The following is a 25,711-nucleotide window of genomic DNA, read 5'->3' on the forward strand; positions in this document are numbered from 1 at the left end:
ACATCTTGATATTACTTTCAAGTTTACCCTCAAAGTTTATTGTTTTCCCTCTTTGTTTTTTTTTACATGTTTTTGGCTTTTAAAACTTTTCCAACCCTTTGATTTGTGTTTTTTTCTGTCAATCTGATGCTTTTGTTAACTTAAATAAAAACCAAAAGAACTACAGATGCTGTAACTCAGAAACTAAAACAAAAATTGCTAGAAAAGCTCAGCAAGTCTGGCAGCACCTGTGGAGAGTTCAGAGTTAATGTTTCAGGTCAAGTGACCCTTCCTCAGAACTTTGTATTGGAAGACCAGCAAGGACCTGCTGTGCTTTTCCAGTAATGTCTATTTTTGTTGCTATCGTACCTTATGTGGTTACCCATAGTAGGCTTATCCCCTTCCTCGAATCCTTCTTCCTAGCTGGAATATATCTTTGCTGTGAGCCATAAACTATTTCTTAAATCATCTCAAAACCAAGGAGCACTTGCACTTCCTCGAAACACCTGTCAAATGTGTGGTTGGAGTTGAGGCTCTGGGATTAGACTCAGCCACACAAGAACCCACAGATCCATGACCGGTGTTGCAGAATTGTTTAGGTGTACACTAATACTCATTAGTGAGTGATTGCTGAATTTCTTAAAGTTTGCCAATGTTCCTCAATCATCATTGCTGCTGAACTCGTTTTAGCACTACATCCCAGCCAGTAATGCCCTTAATGCTTTATAATTAACCGTATTTAAGTTTTGACTTTAATTAATTTGGATCAAATTTACTTTCTTCAAGTTTAACTTGAATAATTAATAATTTAAAGAAAATCCTGTCAGTATTGACACAAGAAATCGGGGAAGTGGCGTTGAAATGCCCATCATTGAATGATGGAGTGGACTTGATGGGCTGAATGGCATTACTTCCACGCCTATTTCCTATGGCTTTATATGGTCTTAAATTAAATGCCTTGGGCAATTTTGCTATGTATTTTTATCCTTAGATGTATTCTTTGTTTAATTTTGCTCTGATTATCAATGTAAATTGAACTTACGTATTTTGCAAGTCCTGCGTGAGTAATTTATGGCCTGACTTTGTGGTCAACTTCAATTATGCAACATTTTGCATTGGAACTTGCAGTAATTAAAATCAGTTTCAATGTGATGCCTTCTGCATGGAAAGAGGTCTGTGAACAGGGAAACAACTGTGTTTCAACTTAAATAATTATGCTTAAGAATCCTTACTAAAGTTTCCTGATTTCAGTGTTCAGATCCACTCACATGGTTATGCAGTTTATTTCTTTATATTCAATATCACTAGATCAGTGTCTCTAACTGAGATTTCTTTATTGTGCATTCTTATTATTAATATTGATTATTAAGTGATTTTTGATCCATTGGTAATGTCTAGAATTGTATTGTTTTAAATAGGTGGTGTTACTTACAGAGGCACTGAGTTCAAGAGCTGCTCTGATGTTAGAGATTGAAAATACTTTGGAACTATTAAACAAACGATTCAGGTAAACACTACAAAATGTAAAGCTGTATTTCTTGAGAGAAATAGGATATTTTATATAAAAACATAAGTTTTGCTAAGGAGATATTAGGGCAAAGAATGGGGTCTTTCTGATGGACTACATTGTTTCTTTACTGGGTACATCTGTTCCCTTATTGAGGAAACTCCATTCTTTTGTTGCTGTCTTGGAAATACAAATACTTTAAACTTTGAGCAAAAAATAGGGTCTGTGAAGGAAAAGTGGGTGTGAAAATAGTTATTGGAGAAGGTGAGGACTGCAGATGCTGGAGATCAGAACTGAAAATGTATTGCTGGAAGAGCGCAGCAGGTCAGGCAGCATCCAAGGAGCAGGTGAGTAGACGTTTCGGGCATGAGCCCTTCTTCAGAAATGAGGAAAGTGTGTCCAGCAGGCTAAGATAAAAGGTAGGGAGGAGGGACTTGGGGGAGGGACGTTGGAAATGCAATAGGTGGAAGGAGGTCAAGGTGAGGGTGATAGGCCGGAGCGGGGGTGGGGGCAAAGAGGTCAGGAAGACGATTAGGTTAGGAAGACGGTGCTGAGTTCGAGGCATTTGACTGAGACAAGGTGGGGGGAGGAAAATGAGGAAACTGGAGAAATCTAGGTTCATCCCTTGTGGTTGGAGGGTTCCTAGGCGGAAGATGAGGTGCTCTTTCTCAAGCCGTCGTGTTGCTATGGTCTGGCGTTGGAGGAGTCCAAGTACCTGCATGTCCTTGGTGGAGTAGAAGGGGGAATTGAAGTGTTGAGTCACGGGGTGGTTGGGTCGGTTGGTCCGGGTGTCCCAGAGGTGTTCCCTGAAACGGTTATTTCCTGGTAATTTTTTGTGCAGTTTTATTTTACTTTTTTTGTCTCATTTGGCAATCTGAAATCTATTTGAAAGTTTTTTTTGGTGCCTAAACATTTGAGGGTGTAAGATATATTTTATCATTGTTTATTGCAATACATTATCTGTCATGATTGGCACCAATTTGGTATGACCTCCATCTCTTTATCCCTCTTGGACTTGATGCCGCTTCCAACCTTCTGATTTTTGACCTATCCTAATGTTACAATGCTGCATGAATCATTTCCCTGTGTCAAACTTGAGGGTGCTTTCAGTTTTCTGACTTGTGGTCTGTACTGTTGTAGCACCACTGCCTCAGGGATTCACAAGGGATCCCTATACATATCAGACTATGCTCTGGAGTTGTCATCCACTTTCTTGTATGCAAGCTGCTGTTTGACAGAATTTCCACAAGCTGCAAATGCCTTCAGGACCTTCCTGGACATGCTGGACCTTCCCTGCAGGGTGCCAACCAGTGACTGACAACGAAGGTTGAGGTTGGCAGCCACCACTCTGTTCTTTGTTGCACTCCATCCAGTCTGCCTCTTGAGGCATAAACAGTGATTGAGCTCAGCAATTCCCTGCCTTCCTGGATATTACAGCTGAAACCAAGGGACCTCTGCAACAGTCTGTAGTCAACAGTCAGTTGATCAACACAAGAGAGCCACTGAATGTCATCCAGATTAGAATGGCAATTACCCTCAGCCCTTCAACCAAGCAAAATCTGTCATCACTTCCCCACTGCCTACTAGCCGAAAGTCACAACATGCTGCAAGCTTCCTCCAGTCCTGGCCGCAATCACTGGGAGGGGAGTAGATGATTCAAAGCCAGTCATGAGGAGGGGAGGAAGGCCAAGACCCTTCAACCAGTCATGAGGAATAGTTCATTGAGCCGTAACCTGAGCGGACCCTGGAGGTGGTGATAGCCAGCAATAAGGAGTGCTATGGTTATCCAAAAAGAAATCGCCAGGCAGCAGCCATGATCAAGCAATGGACAATTGAACAAAGTTTACTGACACAGACCATGGGTAGAAGCACCCTACAGCGCCAATCTTTGATGATCCACAATTAAAATGTTCAGTGATTGTTGTACATAGGCCCCAGGCAATGATCTCCAATTTGTTATGGTCCCAGGCAAAATATTCCAATGTGTTCCTCTCCTGGGTGAGGAGATATGAATTGGCTTCCCTTTTTTATTCTCCCAGTTCTTTGGTTGGTTGTAATAAGGTTTCATTAAAAAGGATTCCTTCTCTTGTGGATGCCGTTCTGTCAGACCCAAGTTAACTCACGTTTTTATAGAAACCATTTTAACCAGCAGTGAGTTTATTCATTACGAGACACAAGGAAAAGTCCTATTCAACGCACACATACACAGATTTGAAATAAGAAGTGAACCCAAAAGATAAAAGTAAATGAAAAGTGTCATATATATAAGTCTCTGAATTGTTCATGAAAAATGGATAGTTGAAAATTGTGGCCATTGAGTAGAAGTTACCAGCAGTGTTGATGTTGATGATTGATCAGTCGGTTTCGTAACCCTTACTTTTGCAGATTGATTGCTATTCTATAGTTCTAATTCCTTTTGATTATGATTGAATTCTGGCTTTCTGGGTACAAATGATTGCTTTTGCTGCCGTATTTCCTTTTCTAGCTTATTTGCAGCACTTGGGTGAGAGAGAATCATCACCTGCAACATAGATATATTACAGAGTATAATTCTTTGACTGAGAACTGAATGCATTCATGCATACTAGCCAGGGTTCATGCATTTGCATTTATGATGTTCACTAGTACACTCCAGCAGAGTTGAAACTGGCCAGTCCTTGTACGTTTTTCAGAAGTAAGAACACGGTATATCTGGAGTTCAGGACGATATCCTCAAGGGGTGTCTTGCTGTTGAGTAGTGAATGTCAGCCCTTTGTACTCACGAGATATCATAATTCAGTCTATGAAAGCAAAATACTGCAGATACCGGGACTCTGAAATAAAAACAAAGTGCTATGGAAATTCTGCAGGTCTGGTCGCACCTGTGCAGAGAGAAACAGTGTGCACTTTTCAAGCCCAGTATGCCCTTCTATGGAATTCAAATTCAAAGAGCAGTCATACCAAACTCTAGCCATTAATTCTGTTTCTCTTTTGACTAATGCTGCCAGATCTGCTGAGTTTCTCCAGCCCATTGTTTCTTTTATAGTCCATTCTATTCTGACATGTCTGTTCTGCCCCTTTCAAGGGCGGTTGTTAGAAGTTGCATCCTAAGACTTTAAAGGAAGTAGCTTTGGATACCATGGATGCCTGGAAGTAATTTTCCAATAATCCTTAGATTTTGGAAAAGTCTGAGTGGATTGGAAAATTGCCAATGTAATACCTTTATTCAGAAAGTGAGGGAAAGTCCAGAGATGTGCAGGTTAGGTGGATTAGCCATGGGAAATGCAGGGTTACAGGAATGGGGTGGGGGAATTGGGTCTGCGTGGGATAATTTCAGAGGGTTAGTGTGGACTGTTTAAGCCAAATTGCCTAATTCCACACTGTAGGACTTCTATGATTTTAAAAAAAAGTAGGCATAGGCCAGTTGGCTTAACATTTATCATTGAGAAAACATTACTTTATATAATTCTAAATAACTGCAGTCAGTTAGCATGGCTTCATCAAGGAAATCATATTTGATAAATTTATTAGTTATTTGAAAAAGTAGCAAGTAAGACAGATAAAGTACTGCACATTAAGTTACTGAATAAGATGAGAGCCCATTGTGTTATGGTAAATATATTAGCATGGATAGAGAATTGGCTAACTAATAGAAGGAGAAGAAAGTGAGGACTGCAGATGCTGGAGATCAGAGCTGAAAATGTGTTGCTGGAAAAGCACAGCAGGTCAGGCAGCATCCAAAGAGCAGGAGAATTGACGTTTCGGGCATGAGCCCTTCTTCAGCCCTTCTTCTTTCACGCCCGAAACATCGATTCTCCTGCTCTTTGGATGCTGCCTGACCTGCTGCGCTTTTCCAGCAACACATTTTCAGCTCGTAACTAATAGAAGACCAAGTTGGAAAAAGTGTAGGAGTTTAAAGGATGGTAACCTGTAACTAGAGGAGTGCCAGAGATCAGTGCTGGTGCCACAATTATTTACAATACGTAAATGACTTTGATAAGGAAGTGAATGTATCATTGCTACGTTTGTCGATGAGAAGGCAACTGGTAAGGATGATGCAATAAGCCTGCAGAGGGATGTTAGCAGGTTAAGGAACTGGGGAAAACCTTTGCAGATGGAATTTAATGTGGGAGAATGTGAGGTAAATACACTTTGGTAAGAAGAATAGAGGATCTGAATGTTATTTACATGGAGAAAGACTGCAGAAAGCTATATTATAGAGATTTAGGGTCCTCCTGCATTAATCACAAAACGTTACCATCCAAGTTCAGCAGGTAAAAGGGAAGGCTGGATTGTCCTTTTTCTCAAAGATAGTGGAATATGAAAGTAGGGAAATCCAGCTGAAGCTATATAAGGCACTGATTCAACAACAGTTGTGAACAGTACATCTACTATAAACCGACTGACTCCCACAGCTACCTAGACTACACCTCCTCCCAACCTGTCCCCTGTAAAAACGCCATCCCATATTCCCAATTCCTTCGTCTCCACCGCATCTGCTCCCAAGAGGACCAGTTCCAATATCATACAGCCCAGATGGCCTCCTTCTTCAAGGACCGCAGATTCCCCCCAGACATGATCGACGATGTCCTCCACTGCATCTCCTCCACTTCCCGCTCCTCCGCCCTTGAGCCCCGCCCCTCCAACCACCACCAGGACAGAACCCCACTGGTCCTGACCTACCACCTCACCAACCTCCAGGTACATCATATCATCCTTCGTCATTTCCGCCACCTCCAAACAGACCCCACCAGCAAGGATATATTTCCCTCCCCTCCCCTATCAGCGTTCCAAAAAGACCACTCCCTCCGTGACTCCCTCGTCAGGTCCACACCCCCCCCAACCCAATCTCCACTCCCGGCACCTTCCCCTGCAACCGCAAGAAATGCAAAACTTGCGCCCACACCTCCTCCCTTATTTCTCTCCAAGGCCCCAAGGGATCCTTCCATATCCGCCACAAATTCACCTGCACCTCCACACACATCATCTATTGCATCCGCTGCACCCGATATGGCCTCCTCTATATTGGGGAGACAGGCCGCCTACTTGTGGAACATTTCAGAGAACACCTCTGGGACACCCGGACCAACCAATCCAACCACCGCGTGGCTCAACACTTTAACTCCCCCTCCCACTCCACCAAGAACATGTAGGTCCTTGGACTCCTCCATCGCCAGACCATAACAACACGACAGTTGGAGGAAGAGCGCCTCATCTTCCGCCTGGGAACCCTCCAACCACAAGGGATAAACTCAGATTTCTCCAGTTTCCTCATTTCCCCATCCCCCACCTTGTCTCAGTCGAATCTCTCGAACTCAGCACCGCCTTCCTAACCTGCAATCTTCTTCCTGACCTCTCTGCGCCCACCCCACTCCGGCCTATCACCCTCACCTTAACCTCCTTCCACCTATCACATCTCCATCGCCCCTCCCCCAAGTCCCTCCTCCCTACCTTTTATCTTAGCCTGCTGGACACGCTTTCCTCATTCCTGGTGAAGGGCTTATGCCTGAAACGTCGAATTTCCTGTTCTTTGGATGCTGCCTGACCTGCTGCGCTTTTCCAGCAACACATTTTCAGCTCATACTGTGAACAATGTTAATCCCCTTATTTAACGAAAGATATACTAGCATTGACCACTGTCCAGAGGTTTTCAGATTGATTCTGGGTTTGGAGTGATTGTTGAAGAAAGTTTGAGTAGTCTGGCCATGTACTCACTGGAGTTTAGAAAATGGGTGCAGATTTTATTGAATCATATAAGATTCTTAGGGACTTATCAAATTAGATACAGAATGGTTGTATTACTTTGTGCAAGAATCTAGGACCAGAGGATATAATCTCACAGTAAAAGGACATCTATTTAAGAATGAGATGATTTTCTTCTTGTGAATGTCTTGAAGCTATGAAATTCTTTAAGATAAAAGGCTGTCAATGCTGGTTCATTTAGTATATTCAAGATTGAAGTAGACACATTTTTGACCAGTAAGGGAATCTAGGGTTATAAGGAAAAGGCAGGAAAGTAGAATTGAGGATATCATATCAGCTTTGATCTCATTAAATGGCGGAGCACACTGATGAACCAAATTGCCTAATATTGCTCATACATAGAACATTACGGTGCAGTATAGGCCTTTTGGCCCTCGATGTTGCGCTGATCAGTGAAACCAATCTGAAGCCCATTATCTATCACTATCGTTAGTATCCTTGCATACAGATGAAGAAGGACACCACTTAGACTGGGGCACACATCCATCCCAGGACAAGCCAAACAGAGACATGCACGAGAATTCCTAGAAGCATGGCATTCCAACCGGAACTCTATCAACAGACTCATGAATTTAGATCTGAAAATGTGTTGCTGGAAAAGTGCAGCAGGTCAGGCAGCATCCAAGGAGCAGGAGAGTCGACATTTCGGGCATGAGCCCTTCTTCAGGAACTTTCTCCTACATGAATTTAGATCCCATCTATCACTCTCCGAGAAAAAGAACAGGGAAATGACATCATCACCACAGGAAGTGACACCACTACAGGAAATGACACTACCAATCCAAGGAAAGCTAAACAAATAAATAGAAAGAGGGCCATAACACCAGTGCTTCACCGGAGGCTCACTGATGATGTTACCTAGTATGGTGGCAAAACATCTGAAAATGAACCTTCCAGCTCAGTGAGCAAACTTTCATCCAGAACCTCAACCTGAGCTACAATTCTCTTCCAAACTGGCTATCTTTCTGTTGAACTGTCTGGGCCATTGTTTAACTTGTTACTTTTTAACATAATAGGGTTAGAAATTAACTAATTATTTTTTGTAAATGATAAGATGAATAAGTATAAACATTTATATTCTGTAGGATGAATATTATCTCATGCTTGGGAAGTAATACCTCTTTGAGCAATGAATCAAAACTTTTATCATAATTATTATTATTCATAGCTCTTGAAATGTTCTTTAACAAGTGGACAAGCATTTATAACACAAGATAAATGTTTGGCCTCTCCACAGATCCTTATTAATGTTCGAAAGTCCCACTTCTGAAGTACCAATTTCACAAGCTGAACTGATGCAGCTTACTGGAATGTGTCAAACTCTTCAAAAAAAACTGCAAAGATGGCAAACGGTAGGATGAGAATTGAACAAGACTTGAAGTGTTCTTAATTTTTTTATTCAATTACACAAGTAGCACCTAAAATAATGTTGTATAAAAGACTAGGCTTAACTTTAGGATAATTTGAAGATGACAAAAGAACATGAATTAATTATATAACTAAATTGCTGGGCTATGCTTGGACAGAAGAACTTCATTGTTTAAGTTAAAAATCACACAATGCCACGTTACAGTCTAACAGATTTATTTGGAAGTACTTCTCTCTCTCTCTGTCTCTCTCGCGCACACACACACTTGCTCTCGATCTCCCTTGCACTCTCTCAAGATTTGCATTCTCTCTCTCTCTCTCTCTCTCTCTTTCTTTTGTGCACACACGCACAAATACACATACACATTCTCTTGCTCTCGGTCTCTCTCGCTTTCCCTCAAGATTTGAATACGGACAGGCTTTAACCTCACACCTTTAATGTATTGTCTAAGCTGAGCTGTGACCATTTTTGATTAAACCTTAAGTTATCTCGGGAATGTGACTTGAAAGAATTTCTGGGATTTGCATGTTGAGGAATCAAAATCTGCAACCCATTCTAAAAGTACAAAGACATAACAACAATCTAGGTTTATTCAATATATCGTGCATGACGCTATGATCTTGTGCTATAAATTCTGTATCTTATGATCCTGCCCCACTAGCTACCTGACGAAGGAGCAGGACTCCAAAAGCTATTACTTCCAAATAAATCTGTTGGAATATAACTTGGTGTTGTGTAATTTTTAACTTTGTCCATGCCGGTCCAACACCACTGCTCCTCATTGTTCCTTATTTAAGTTCTTGTCATACAGTCATAGCACTGAAACAGACCTTTCAGCCCCACTCATCGATGTTGACCAAATATTCTACAGTAATCTAGTCCTGCTTGCCAGCATTTGATCCATATCCTTCTAAATGCTTCCTATTTATATACCCATCCAGATGCCTTTTTAAATGTTGCAATTATACCAGCCTCCACCGTCACCACCACTGGCAGCTCATTCCATTGATGCATCACCCTTTGCAAGAAAAGGTTGCGTCATAAGTCTCTTTTAAACCTTACCCCTCTCACCTTAATCTATGCCCTCTAATTTTGGATTCCCCTACTCTGGGGAAAACACCTTGAGTATTCACCCTATCTATGTCCCTCATGATTTGTATGAACTTCTTTAATGTCACCTCTCATCTTGCAATGTTCCTGGGAGGTATAGTGACACAGTGGTTAGTACTACTGCCTCACAGCACCAGAGTCCCAGGTTCAATTCCACCCTCGGCCGACTCAGTGTGGCGTTTGTGCGTTCTCCATATGTCTACATGGATTTCCTTCGGGTGCTCCAGTTTCCTCCCACAGACCAAAGATGGGCACATTAAGTGGGTTACATGGGAAATGTGGGGTTATGATAGGATAGGGAAGTGGATCTGTGAGAAATGCACTTCGGCGGGATCAGTGTCGACTCGATAGGTCGAATTGCCTGCTTCCACACTGTAGGGATTCTGTTATAAAATAACCTCAGACTATTCAGCCTCTCCCTTTAGCTCAAACTCTCCAACTGTGGCAACATCATTGTAAATCCTTTCTGAACCCTTTCAAGTTTCACAACATCTTTCCTTTAACAGGGAGACCATAATTGAACACAATATTCCAAAAATGGCTTCATCAATGTCCTGGACTGCCACAGCATGATCTCCCAACTTCTATACTCAATGCACTGACCAATAAAGGCAGTGTACTAAGCATCTTCTTCACTACCCTGTCTGCCTGCAACTCTGCTTTCAAGGAACTATGAACTTGCACCCCAAGTTGTCCTTTGTTTGGCAACACTCCCCAGCATCTTACCATTAAGTGTATATGTCCTACCCTGATTTGCTGTACGAAAATACAGCACCTCATATTTATCTAAATTGAACCCTAACTGCCATTCCTCGGCCCATTTGCCGATCTGATCAATGTATCCTGAGGTAACCTTCTACGCTGTCCACTACATCCCCAATCTTGGTGTTATCTGCAAATTTCGTAACCATATCTCCTATATTCACATCCATAGGCTTCCTAAGTGCTTACTATTAACTATATGATTTTTGTTCATGGACACCTAGGTCTCTTAATCTCTTAATACTTAAAATCTTTGATGCAATCTTATTTTCTTTCCAAAACTGATATATTCCAGCTTCCCCACATTATATTCCATCTGCCATGCCTTATCTTGTAGTCTAACCTGGCACTTAATCTATCCCTGTCCCACCATTCTTTGTATTCTCCTCACAACTTCCTATTTAACTTAATATCACTGATGATTGTGAATGAATTACATTCAGTCTCCTCACTAAGTAATTGACGCCCAAGAACTGAACTTGTGGGTACTCGAAATTTCAACCAGTTAACCCAAAAATAGCTCCTTTATTTATTTTGACATTGGTTTCTTTCTTTTTATTCACTAGTGGGACATGGGAGTCGCAGGCTGGGCCAACAATTATTGCCAGTCTCTAGTTGCCCTTGAGAAGATGGTGGTGGACTACGTTCTTGAACCACTGCAGTCCATGTGCTGTGGGTAGATTCACAATCCACTTAGGGAGGGAATTCCAGGATTTTGACCTAGTGTCAGTGAAGGAACTGTGATATATTTCCAAGTCAGGATGGGAAGTGGCTTGGAGGGGAGTTGCAGTTGGTGGTGTTCCTGTGTATCTGCTGCCATTGTGCTTCTAGATGGAAGTGGTTGTGTGCTTGGAAGGTGCTGTCTCAGGGTCTTTGGTGAATTTCTGCAGTGCATCTTGTAAATAGTGCACACTGCAGCTACTGAGCATCACTTGTGGAGGAAGTGGATGTTTTGTCAATCAAGCAGGCTGTTTTGTCCTGGCTGATGTCAAGCTTCTTGAGCGTTGTTTGAGCTGAACTCATCCAGGCAAGTGAAGACTATTCTATCACTCTCCTGACTTGTGCCTTGTAGATGGTGGACAAGGTCTAGGCAGTCAGAAGGTAAGTTACTCGCTGCAATATTCCTAGTCTTTGTAGCTCTTGTAGCCACTATATTTATAAAATGATTCTAGTTGTATTTCTGGTCAATGGTAATATCCTGGATTTTGAAAGTGGAGGATTCAGTGATGGCAACACCATTGAATGTCAAGGGGTGGTGCATAGATTGTTTGTTACTGGAAATGGTCATTACCTGGCAGTTGTGTGGCGGAAACGTAACTTGACACTTGTGAGCCCAAGCCTGGATGTTGTTCAGTACCTGAGGAGTTGCGGACAGGCTGAGCATTGTGCAATCATTGGCTAACATCCCAATCCTCAATTAGAGGATGTAAAAGATCATTATGCAAAATTAGGACTCATAGGACAAGGACAATATATTAGCATGAAATAAAGATTAGATATGGACATCAGTGCAAAAGATAAGGCAGAAGCATTTGCAGTAACTTTCACCAGATATACCATGTGGATGATTCATCTTGGCCTCATCCAGTGGTGCCCAGCATCATAGATAGCAGCCTTCAGCCGTTCTGAGGAAGGGTCACTGGACCAGAAATGTTAATTCTGATTTCACTCCACAGATGCTGCCAGACCTGGTGGTCTTTTCCAGCAATTTCTGTTCTTATTCCAGCCTTCAACCAATTCGATTCACCCATATGATATCAAGAAACAGTTGGAGGCACTGGATATTACAAAGGCCATAGGCCTTGGCAACATTCAGACAATAGTGCTGAATACTTGTGCTTCAGAATTTGTTGCACCCCTAGCCCCCTGTTCTAGTACAGCTACAACACTGGCATCTGCCCCACAAGGCAGAAAGTTGCCCAGATATTTCCTGTCCACACAAATCAGGACAAATAAAACCCAACCAATTACCACTCCATCATTCTACCCTCATTCATCAGTAAAGTGATGAAAGGTTTCATCAACAGTGCTACCAAGCAGCAACTGCTTAACAATAAACAATAAACTGCCCGCTCACACCAAGTTTGGATTCCATCAGGGCAACTCAGCTCATTACAGCCCTGGTTCAAACATAAACAAAACAGCTGAGTTCCAGAGGTAAGGTGAGAGTGAAAGCCATATCAGGAAGCACAAGCTTTCAGAGTGCTGCTGCTTCATCAGGTGAAGTGACCTTGACAACTCCAGTCCAACACCAGCTCATCCACATCTAACAGACCAACACTAATCTCTTCCTTTTACAGACTTACATAAACTTTTACAATCGTTTGGTTTTGTGGTAGTTTAGTCCCTTTGTTTTCTCTCGCTTTCTCAGCCTTGCCTGTATTTTAACAATTTCTCAATCTTCAGGCTTTGTAGCAAAGTTATAGGTAAACATTTTTAATATTGTATTATTTTTAAGATTTTTAATTTCATTTTTGAGCACTGTTGGATCACTTTTTCTATGACATTTTGAGAATATTTGTTGGAAATAATGAATTGATTATTTAAATATTTTTCCTTTTCCTACTTATCCACGTCATATCTTTTGAAACTAATCTTCCAACCTACACTAACTAACTTGCCCCTCAATCATACATAGTTTTGCTTTGTTCAGAATTAAGACCTTACTTTGTATGTAACTCAGTTACTCTTGAGCTCAATATAAAAGTCCTTTAGTTTTGTGATTACATTTTCTAGAAACTCCTTTACTTCAAGTTTATCAATTAACACCTTGCCAATGCGCAATATTAGATCAAAAATAACCTGCTCCCAATTGATCCCGGAAACCATTTAGGTTTCATTCATGTTACATTCCTATAACTTTTCATAAAGTCATAGAAGCATAGAAATGTACAGCATAGAAACAGACACTTTGGTCCATGTCGACCAGATATCCTAAACTAATCTAGTTCCATTTGCCAGCACTTGGTTCATATCCCTCTAATCCCTTCCTATTCATGTACCCTTTTAAATGTTGTAATTGTACCAGCCTCCGCTACTTCTTTGAAATAAAGGTCAACGTTTTATTTGCCTTTCCTATTACATACTGACTGGATTATAATTATGGGTTTTTCATTTTTAATATGGTTTTACATTGACAGTTTTCCAATCATCTGGACTTTTCCAGGATCTAAGGATTCTTGTAAAATTACTACCAGTGCTTCTAGGATCACTGTAGCTACTGCTTTTAACGTCATTGAATGCATCCCTTCAGGTCCAGGGTACTTATTGGACTTTAGCTTTATTATTAGTTTCCCTAGTACTTTTTATTGTAGTCATAATTGTTGTATATTATTTCTTCCCTCTTTTTGTCCCTTGATGATTTAGTATTTTTGGAATGCTATTAGTATCTTCTATTCTGAAGATTGATGTAATTTGTTGAAACTGTGTTGATCTAATATTAAGGTAGCCATATTATTTCCTCCATGTATATTTGCTAACTTAGAATCTGCTGACCAGGCTTATTTACATAACCTTAGACTGACCAATGAAAATCTGGCAAATGGCTGATTGCATGATCCATTGAATGAACTCTTGTCATGGCTTGCTTCAATCTCAAAACTGATTCATGCCTTCACTTTAGATTGGGCTGTCAATAAAATCTATTATTTTAGAAAGATTCTCAGGTTATCAGTCACGTGGGATTTTAGAATTAAATGGCTTAACCCCTTTCTGAAATATCAATTGATCTGTACTAATCATATTGATCAGTCTGCGATTATAGAAAATACATATTTAGTTAGAGAGCTCTCAAAGACATTGCTGGACAGAATAATATTAATTGTGCTGCACTCAGTATGCGTAAGCATTTTTAATTATCATTTGTTCCACAGGATTAAGCTAACTTCTGTAAACTGGTATACATTCTTTATAGTTCACATCAATAAAAAATAAGCGGTTTGTAAATTTAAAAGAGTGTTGTGTCTAGAAAGAAAAATCAAATTCGTCATTGTTAAAATTAAGCATTTTTATTCCTGCCCTATTCAGAGAAGAGAAAAAGATAGCTATAAAGTTATAGGTTATCCAATTTAAATCAATTATTGTTATGTTTCTGAGGTCCATGTCCCCATGTCGCAGGGGGAGCTTTGATTTTGTTTGTATTTTGTGTTTCCTGCATTCCAACTTTGACTACACTTCAAAAGTACTCATTGGCTATGAAGTGTTTGGAGATTATTAATGGCAGTAAACTTCTAGAGAAAGGCAAGTCTTTCTTTTTGTATATCAGCTTTCTCAATGAAAAGCTGGTCAATTTATGTGGCCAAACCTCACATCAACTATGTTGGTGATTTCTCCATCTTTACTCTTGCAGGCTATTTACCAAGTAGGCAGAAATCTGCCAGGGTGGGTAACATGTAAAGGCACCTGCAGTCTCCTAAAGAAGATGGCAGTTACCATGGTGATTAGTAGGGAGCAAGGTATTTTTGGAAGCATTATGATGTTGTTCAGAGCTTAGAGATTGTCCAATGCATCTGAAAGGTGCATTTATCATGAATGAACAGTAAATTCTCAACTCTGATGAATGGTAGGTTTTCTTTGTAAAATTAGTCTGTGGCAAGGGGGACAAGTAACTAAGCAATTCAATATTTGTAGCATTGTTCTGGGAACCTGTACGCAGTATAATAATAAATTTAATTATATCACCAGAACTGCTAAGATAATACTACTAATATTGTCTAACTCTTTGTAAAGCAGTAAACAAAACTACTTTGCCTCCTCGGCTTTTCATACACCTTATTCAAAATAAAGGTTTGATATGATGCCGGAAACCACAGGGTGCTTAGCTACCTCCACGAAAGCTACAGGTGGGCCTTTCTTGCAGATATTTGTAGTTCCAAGACAGATGCTTAAACTGGCTGTTATTGGCTGTGGAATCCACCATCTTTACTGATAGATTGGAATATTGAATGTGTAGGGCTTCATTTGTATTATCTCATTGAAACTTACAGAACACTGAGAGGTTGGATAGACTGGATGTGGAGATGATGTTTTCTTTAATAGAAGACACTCGGACATGAGAAAACAGAAGGAACGGCCTTTAAAATTGAGAAGAGGAAGAAGTTTGTCACAGAGTGGTGAATCAATGGAAAGCAGCCTTCACAGGCTTCTGCAGCAATAATTCATTGTGTATCTGTAAGACAGAGGCAGATAGGTTCTAGATAGGTTGATTTGTAAGGGGATCACGTCTTATGGGGAGTAGGTCGGAGAATGGGGTTGAGGAACATGATTGATGGAATGGCAGAGCAGATTTGAAGGGCCAAATAACTCATAAATCTTTTGGTACCAGAAATGTTCTATATAATCATGCTAATTAAAAGCAGAATTAGGTCTTTTGGCCATTTAGTAAAAACATGGCTGATCAGTTTTGTTCCAGATTCCAATTTCCCATCTACTCCTTGTTAACTTTTGTCAAGGAGAATCTATGTGTCATCTAAAAATATTCAATGAATCTGAACTCCGCCACCTTCTGAAGACACTGAGTTCAAAATTTACCCAACCCTCTGAAGGTAAAGATTTCCCCCTATCTCTGTCTTAAAAGAGCAGCCTCCACTTTTAAGACAGCATCCGGTAGTTCTGGACGCACTAACTGGAGACCAAAATAACAAACAATACCTAAGACATGGTCTCACCAATGCCCTGCATAATGGAAAGCCCATGTCATTTTGTTTTTGGTGTTCATTTAAAAAATTGTGTGCTGAAATGAGAAAGATCTGTTTTAAAACCAGTGGAATGATTGCTGCATGTTTTGAAAAGCAAGTAACTTGACACTCGTGACAAGTATCATGTCCAGTAAACAGTTGTTGGCACGAGCAGTAATTGAAGTGCTTGCAAACAAATTGGATGCCATGATGTAGAGGTACTGGTGTTGGACTGGGGTGGACACAGTTAAAAGTCACATAACACCAGGTTATAGTCCTACAGGTTTATTTGGAAGTACAAGCTTTCAGAGTGCTGCTGCTTCATCAGGTAGCTAGTGGAGCAAGTTCATCGGACACATAATCTATAGTAAAAGATCAAAGTGGCATACAACAGATGTGATGTATTGAACAAACCTAGATTGCTGTTAAGTCTGTAATCACTTAGAATGGGTTGCACATTTTGATTCATTAATATGTAAATCCCAGAATTTTCAAGTCTCATTCCAGAGATAACTTAAGATTTTATTTTTAAAAAGTGGCATCTCAACTCAGGCAATGTATCAAAGATGGGAGGTTAGAGTCTGTCTGCATTCCAACCGGTTCTATTTCCAAAGTGGGAATTTATAAAATGTCACACGGACTGACTGCCAACAGATGGTGTGCATTTTGAACAAAATAGAATGTATCTGCAAATACAAATCTGCAAATGCAAGCTCACCCCATAGACTTATATGTGTGTGCTTGCATGTGAGGGAGTGGGAGAGAGAGAGAGAGAACGTGTTTTGAGCGTGTGTGTGTCTGAGAAAGCATGTGTATGAGTGTATAAGAGTGTGTGTGTGTGTATAGTGTAATGGGGTCACCTGTAGTGTGACATCAACCCAAGATTCTGGTTATTTTTTAAAAAGTTAAAGGCAAAGGCCTCTTGGTGGCAACAAGAAGTTTATTGGTCCATGGATTAGTAACCAGTTTTTTAATAGATTAGATTCCCTACAGTGTGGAAACAGGCCCTTCGGCCCAACAAGTCCACACTGACCTTCCAAAGAGTAACTCCCCCTGACCCATTTCACTCTGACGAATGCACCTAACATTATGGACAATTTAGCATGTCCAAATCATTTGACCTGCACATCTTTGGACCGTGGGAGGAAACCGGAGCATATGGAGGAAACCCATGCAGACATGGAGAAAATGTACAAAGTCCACACAGACAGTCGCCTGAGGCTGGAATTGAACCTGGGTTCTTGGTGCTGTGAGGCAGCAGTGCTAACCACTGAGCCACCAATATTAATGTCAAAAGTCTTTTGCCTGCCAACAAAGTGTAATTGGTTCTCAAAATAACTGAATAGCTTGCACCTGGAACCAAGAGAGAAGAGTTTGATTTTTACCAGCACAGAAGAAGTCAAAATACATTAAAAATGTGAAGAAAATAGTTCATGTTACCTTTGGCAGTTGTTGTAAGCTGTGACTTTTAACTGATAAATCAGGGATCTTTTATACATGAACAAGTATCCCATGCAATCCAGTGGAAGCATTCAGACAGTTGAAAAGTAATGTTCTAACTAGAGTCTAAAACATGAGGATCATCTCAGCAAGCCATGCATTTGTAATCAGTCTTTGCAGCTTTCTTTCACCCATAATCTACTTTTTCCTTTCTGTCCATATATGTGCATTTTTGTGTATGAGACAGAGTGAGCTAGAGATTATAAGTGGATTAGTTGTCATTTGTAGTGTTACATTTTCTAACTGTTTACCTGTAACTAGAGTTTAATTACAAGTACTTCTTGTTAAGTCTAGAAATGTGGTCCATTCTTTCCATTTGACTTATATCTGAAAGTAAACTAAGGAATTTTGTATACTTATTTGAAAATCATAACTTTGTGATGATTCTAGCAATGGTGGGTCTTCATTTTCAGCTAGCTACCCCAGTTGTTGGTTTCCAAAGTCTTTGAAGACCTATTCCACAGCTGTTAAATTTAAGTAGTGTCCAAAATCTTTTGAATAGAAATTGATGTAATTATTATCACCTGTAACCTGCCTCTTCAAAGCAGGATATTGGCTGACCCGAAATTTGCTATGGTTAATTTGGGAGAAGGGGAGTTCATAGTTGGTTGGAATTGGGGTTCATCTTTTTACCATTTGAATATGCCAGTTCCTCTGATGTTAAAATGATCAATTACTTTTCAGATTAGTTTTGAATTTGACCCCTCTCAACCACAGGCAATGTTCTCTGGTGTTTTGCTGTAGTGGACTAAGTGAAACAGATTGTTGCGATCTTCATTATACATTCAATTTACTCAATTACTCCTCATTGTCCAACCCCTAGGTGCTGTTTACCATCCTTTCAGTAATGCAATATCCTTCTTGAATTGTGGCAACCAAAACTGTGATCTTCTAAATATGGTTGCACCGTTGATTTATTAAATAATTGGATTACTCACTATTTTTGACCGATATTGATTTTTAAAAAATATATGTATGTATTTATTGAAAAAAATATTATAATCTTTTACAAAAAATGATAAAAGTACAAAAATACAGAGAAGCAGAAATTATAACACATTATTATATTACTGTAATGTTAACAAGAAACTACCTAGTACTCTGTGGAATGCAGAGTCTCATACTTACTTAACCCAAGTTAAAATGGACTCGAATGAAATAAAATAGAATTAAATTAAATTACAATCCAGTTAAACTAAATTACATTACATTGTACTACTCCACTCGCCACACCTCCACCAAAGCTCCTGTCCACAGGAGCAACAGTTATTATATCCGTATTTACTCAGCCTCCTCTGCCTGGGGTTCGTGGATCACCACATACAGCCCTCACGGCTATATTAAGGCCCTAATCAGTATTGCTGATAGGTCAATGTATATGTAATTTAGAAAGGGCTGCCATGTCTTATAAAATTGCTCTGTTCCATGGTGCGCCATACTCATCAGATAATCTTGGGGGACGTGCTCCATCACAAGTCTGCACCCCACCACAACACCTGGAGGTTTTTCTGATATCCATTTCATTAGAATGTTCTTTCTCACACAGTGTGTAAGAATGTTAAATAACCACGTCCCATGCTCACCCAGAGTGGGCAGATTCAGCAATCCAAAAGAAGGGATACCGGATCTGTCTTAACTTCAATTCCCAGGATTTTCTCCAGCTCATTCACTATGGCATCCCAGTATCCACGAATCTTGTAGCAGGATCAAAAGCAATGTGTACGGTTGCCTTTTGAGACATTAGAGACATCCTGGAGAAGATTCTTTCTTAAACTTTGTTAACCTATCTGGTGCCATATGGGCCCTGTGAATGATCTTCAATTGCTAGCTTGTGCTTTATTTTATATTAAGATTTTCTTTACACTTTCCCATATATCCTCCCATGTTTCCGATGAAATTTCTTCCCCCCAACTCCAAATTTCCATGGAGTCTCTCCATATCCCCAAAGGCGCTCCTCCTCTTTAGATGTTATATGGTACTAACTGAGAGAGTGCCTCCACATCAGATCACTCTTCTCTCTATATCTGACATGTAGAACTGAGCCAAGAGCATGATCCTCTTCTGTAAATAATCCCTAACCTGAAAGTATCGGAAAAGGTCGCTATTAGGAATCCCATATTTCTGACGTAATTGGTTGAAAGACATGAAGACCTCTCCCTCGAATAAATCTCCCAAACAGGAAATTCCCTTACCCTCCCATGCTCTAAAGTTGGAGTCCATTGACCTGGCCTAAATCCTGGGGCTCCCACTAATGGAGTGACGGTGATGTCTTTCGCAAATTGCCTTAGCCCTGCTGCACTATCCTCCATGTTTTCACCATATTTAAGATAATTGGGCTCTCACAGTGCTCAGTCATGGATTGCATTTTGTCTATAAACAGTAAATTGATCAGGGTTACCTTGCCTGCAAGACCTCAACATCAAACTGTACCAACCTCGAGTCCTTGTGCACCCTGTCACCCGTATACTACAGCAGGGCATCTATTTGGTATGTCTTCAGATCTGGATCCCAGCTTGGTAGATTTAATTAGGGGCGCCAATGGCACCAAATAAAGGATCCAAGCCAACTGGTAAACCTCCATAGCACCTCTCTGGATAATAACAACAGGAGCATCCTCATAGGATATAATAGCCGAGGAAGAACATTCATTTTAATCAAGGCTAAATGGCCTGGCCATGATATTGGTAGCTCCTCCCACCACTGCAAGTCCTGCTTTATCTCACAAACAATTGTACAACGTTAGCTCTGTCCAGCTGTCAGAAGGTAGGGGTAATACTACCCACAACACCTGGAGGTTTTTCTGATATCCATTTCATTAGAATGTTCTTTCTCACACAGTGTATAAGAATGTTAAATAACCGCTTCCCATGCTCACCCAGAGAGGACAGATTCAGCAATCCAAAAGAAGGGATACCGGATCTGCCTTAACCTCAATTCCCAGGATTTTCTCCAGCTCATTCACTATGGCATTCACAACCGCTGCAAGTCCTGCTTTAACCTCTCAAACAATTGTACAACGTTAGCTCTGTGCAGCTGTCGGAAGGTGTGGGCAGCACAGTGGTTAGCACTGCTGCTTCATAGTGCCACAGACCCGGGTTCAATTCCCGCCTCAGGCGACTGACTGTGGAGTTTGCACATTCCCCCCCGTGTCTGTGTGGGTTTCCTCCGGGTGCTCTGGTTTCCTCCCACAGTCCAAAGATGTGCGGGTTAGGTGAATTGGTTGCGCTTTGGCAGGTCAGTGTGGACTTGTTGGAGTGTAGCGCCTGTTTCCACACTATAAGTAATCTAAAAAAAACTTTTCAGAATCCCTTTGACTTTGCTAATATAAATTCCCAGGTAGAAATTAACAGGCAGCATCTTTGCTAAAATCTTGAAGTCTATATTCAACAATGAGATAGGTCGATAATCTTCAGGGTCCTTCCTTTTCTTTAAAGTCAGGGAGATATTGACCTCCCTAAGGGAGGGCGGAAGGCAGTCCCGGCTATATGAATGACTATACATCTGCAGAGGTGGTTCAGCTAACATGTGTATGAACTCGTTGTAAAACTCAATCTTTGTAAAACTTTGTAAAACCCGTCTGGACCAGGTGCCTTGCCTTTCTGCCTCTTGCACTTCTTGTGTCATCAGAGGCGCGATTAAAAGGAAGGCCAGGTTCTCCAAAAAGTATTCCATTCTCGCTACTCCATCCCCACAACTGGTATAATTCTGCATAGAATTGCTAAAATCTGGCATTAATCTTTTTTAGCTCTCGAGTGATGTTAACAGTTCTTTCCCTAATAGATTCAATGAACTGTAGAGCACTTTTTTTTAAGTTTACTTATAGTGTGGAAACATGCCTTTCAGCCCAACAAGTCCACACCGACCCTCCGAAGAGCAAACTACCTGGACCCATTCCCCTACACCTTACACTATGGGCAATTTAGCATGGCAACTTCACCTAACCCGCACATTTTTGGACTGTGGAAGGAAACCAGAGCATCCGGAGGAAATGCAGACACGGGAGAATGTGCAAACTCCACACAGACCGTTGCCTGAGGCGGGAATTGAACCTGGGTTTCTGGTGTTGTGAGGCAGCAGTGCTAACCACTGTGCCATCCACTAGCCAGATAAGCCAGGTATAAGCCTGTCTTATCCCCATATTCAAACAGCCTTTGCTTTGCAAAGGAGACTTCTCTGTTCACCGCTTGCGTGAGCACTGAGTCCAGAGCAGCCTGGAGAGCTGTGACCTGCTGTAACTTAACCACAGATGGTCTGATATGATATGCCAACTTAGCTTTCAACCAGGCCTCAAAGTATCTGCTGCTGCTCCCTTCTCTGCCTTGTTCTAGTTGTTGAATATGAAATAATCAGACCCCTTAAATACACCTTGGTGGTCTCCTAATGCACCGATGGATTACTGGCCATACTCCAATCGATGCCCCAGAAAGCCCTGAACTACCTTGTAATGTACTGTACAAAGTTGCCATCCCTCAACAGAAACATACATATGCCAGCGCTATGTGTCTGTTCCACTACCCTTGGTCTTAACATCCAAGTACATTGCCGCATGGTCCGAAATAGTTATGTCCTCAATCCTGCAGGCTAACACCAAGTCCAAACAAACCAACAGAATAAAGAACATATCAATTCTTGTGTGGCACTTGTACGGGTTGGAGTAAAAGGTAAAATCCCTCCCATTAGAGTGGAGACACCTCCACACATCCACTAGCACCAACTCCTTACACAAGTCCACTAGCTGTCTAGACTGCAGAGGTGTACTCGGCAGACCCTTTGGCATCCTGTCTACCCAGGATCCACGAGGCGATTAAAGTCTCCTATAAACGCACGGCGCATCTCAAGAGCCATTAATTTAGAGTCCGTGTCAACTAAAAATTTGAGATGATGCGCCAGGGAACAGAAAACGTTCAGGATGCCATACTCTTCTCTGTGTATCAGAGCCTTGAGAATGATGATCTGTCAATGCTCATCCTTGATTTGATCTATCAACTGAAATAAGAGGTTCCTTCATACCAGTATGGCCACCCCTCTACTTTTGGAGTTGAAGGTGGAGAAAAATACTCGATTGTATCCTCCAGCTGTCACTTCAGATGTTCCCTATCAGTTAAATGTGTGTCTTGCAGTAGAGCAATGTCAACCCTTTCCATCTTAAGATTCGTAAACACATTTTTCCTTTTAATGGGGGAATGGCCCCCTTTATATTCCAGGTGCACCACCTGAACAAATCGCTAGCCATGACTGCACAATACAGCCCATGGTCCCCCGAGAGGTAAAAGCCCAATGTGCAGCGAATGGAAAAAACAAAGACTTTATAAAATCTAAAATCTACTCACAAATGCTATCAAAACTAAGAAACTATACACTACTCCCAACTTGAACAAAAACAACAAATCACTAGAGATCTCACCCCCCCATGCCCATAGGGGGCATTCGCCCCCAACCTTCCAGCCATCCTTGCACCTTTCAGTTAAGGCCACCACCCAAATCCAGGCAATGGCAAAAAATATGTTATTTATACTCCTGACAGTTAACAATGGATGCCCTCCCTCCCCCCTCCATACCTCAACCCCACACATCTTTACACCAAGAGAATAAACACTCCTCACCCAGAGTAACAGAACAGCAAAATAATAGATATTTACCAAACAGATACAATATTAAACAAACTGAATTTTACACCAAAGCAATACCAAGCCTATAAGGCCAGAAATCATGAAAGGGAAAAGAACAAAGAAAGAGAAGATAAAAAAAATTATGCCATTGTCCGCAAACATCTTTCCCTCTTTCCCCCTCAGTGCGTCAATTATTTCAGAGTTCACAAATTCTTTTTCTTTTTCCACCGAGTCGAAGTTATAGACAGATCCCCCATAATTAAAACGTAGTAATGCTGGGTACCGCAGAGAATATTGAATATTTAAATATCTTAATTTTTTTCTTAACATCATCAAAAGCCTTCCTTTTCTTAATTATGGCCCCAGCAAAGTCTTGAAAAACATTATTCTCGAAAATTTATAAACCAGAGCCTGTGGATCTCTTCCCCATCTTCTGGATGTTTCTATTATTAACTGCTTTCCTTAATAGTACTGGAGTCGCATTAGGACTGGGTGGGGAAGCTGATCCGACCTGGACCTGCGCATTGTGATCTGATGGGCCTGCTCCACACTCACCTGACCAGACTCAACCTCCAGCCCCAACAGTTCTGGGAGCCACTTCTCCTGGAACTTGGTCTGATTCTCGCCTTCACTCCAGAAGACCCAGTACATGCATGTTTTTTCTCTGACCTCGATTTTCGAGGTTGTCAACCTGAACCTGGCCTTCCAAGGTTCAGACCCTCTGAGTTCTTTGTCGCGATCTCCGATGCCACGATCCTTTGTTCGATGCGTCAATCCAGTGAATGAATCTCCTGCTCATGCTTTATCAGCATAGCAGAAATTGGTTCCAATGTAGTTTCAATGTTTTCACGGAGTCTTACAAACTCCAATAGTAGATGCTGCTGCTCCACCAAGCTCAGAGGCACTGCCACAGGGGTAGAAGCAGCCGGATGTGCCCGGCACAGTAGGGGAGTGCGCTGCCTGCTGTGCTCCTCTTGCTCCTTTTCCCTTGGTTGTCTTGATCTCAACTTTAGAGCCTCCAAATCTAAAGTTAAAATGTTCTAGGTGTTTTGTCTGCTTTACACTAACAATTTTTCTTAGGGGTGGCTAATGAGAGAGGGGCGGGTTAGAAACCCACCTTGCCCAGGGTACGGCACAGGACCCAACACAGCAGACTTTTCAGACTGCCACCATATTGAATCTCCCCGATATTGACCTTTCAATATATCCAAACATCTGACTTCCATCATTCACTATCACTGAGCTTTTGTTACAATAGCATTCAGTTTAATATCAATTATGTCCCGAATATCCATTTACATTGTAATTCAATTTAGCTTAGTCCTTCCCGAATATCCATTTACATTATAATTCAATTTAGCTAAGTCCTCTCCTAAAAACTCAAATGAAATGCATGCATTTTCCCATGTTGAATTTCATATGTCAGATCTATTCTCAAATATATATTAGATTACTTACAGTGTGGAAACAGGCCCTTCGGCCCAACAGGTCCACGCCGACCCTCCATTTACCCCTTCACTTAACACTACGGGCAATTTAGCATGGCCAGTTCAGCTAACCTGCACATTTTTGGACTGTGGGAGGAAACCGGAGCACCCGGAGGAAACCCGTGCAGACACAGGGAGAATGTGCAAACCCCACACAGTTGCCTGAGGCGGGAATTGAACGCTGGTCTCTGGCACTATGAGACAACAGTGCTAACCACTGTGCCACCATGCCGCCCTGTAACTTACACTGTTTGATTTTATATTCGACCATCTTTATTAGCTGTATATTGCATGCAAACTTAGGAACTGTACTTGCAATTCCTAAATCCAGTTAATTTATATTAAATAAAAATAATCCCAAAACAAACTCTGGTTGGATCCAACTGGTAACATTTTCTGTAGCTGATAACATTCACAATGACTTCACATTCTTAATTCTAGAGGTTGTCCAATGCCAGATCCTTTATGAACTATTTCCACTGATCCCTGCTTTGTTTGTTTCCAGTTTTAACCTTTACAAAGGCATATCAAAAGTGTCATTGAAATCCAAGGGCAGCATATCCTTAACTAATTATAATAAATCTCCTTTCTTATACTTTTAAAAACATCAGGAAATGTAGAGAAGTGAAAAATACTCTTTACTTATTCACATTGGCAGCCTTTTAAGATTTAATTTTTGTTTCACAATCTTAACAAAAGTTCTCAGTGATTTTAACTGCAATGTAGGTGAAACTCATTGCCCTGGAGTTTGCTGTGTATTTTAAACTATTAAGTATGGTCTACCTTAATTTTATTAACTAGCCTCCTATGGAGTGCCTTATTAAGCAGCTTTTGATTTTAAATTGAAAGGTGTAATCAAATTGGATTAGAATTAATAATGTGTAGATGTCTTTGTTTGCATTGTTGTATTTTGTACTTTGCCATTTACTTCATTCCCACTAGGCGGCTATGGAGACCACTTTTCTTTGTAG

General features: G+C 40.9%; 1 protein-coding gene across 2 annotated transcripts in view; it reads left to right on the forward strand.

Annotated features, from left to right (window-relative positions):
• Window positions 1-25,711, forward strand: part of LOC132827678 (uncharacterized) — a 149,496-nt gene that overhangs the window by 42,563 nt on the left and 81,222 nt on the right. For both annotated transcript variants that reach the window (XM_060844325.1, XM_060844334.1), the window contains 2 exons: window positions 1,398-1,486; window positions 8,466-8,580. In XM_060844325.1, coding sequence (XP_060700308.1) covers window positions 1,398-1,486; window positions 8,466-8,580 — 204 coding nt within the window. The remainder of the gene's footprint in view (window positions 1-1,397; window positions 1,487-8,465; window positions 8,581-25,711) is intronic.

Source organism: Hemiscyllium ocellatum, chromosome 2 (assembly GCF_020745735.1).
Source record: "Hemiscyllium ocellatum isolate sHemOce1 chromosome 2, sHemOce1.pat.X.cur, whole genome shotgun sequence".
In the NCBI taxonomy this organism is placed as follows: Eukaryota; Metazoa; Chordata; class Chondrichthyes; order Orectolobiformes; family Hemiscylliidae; genus Hemiscyllium; species Hemiscyllium ocellatum.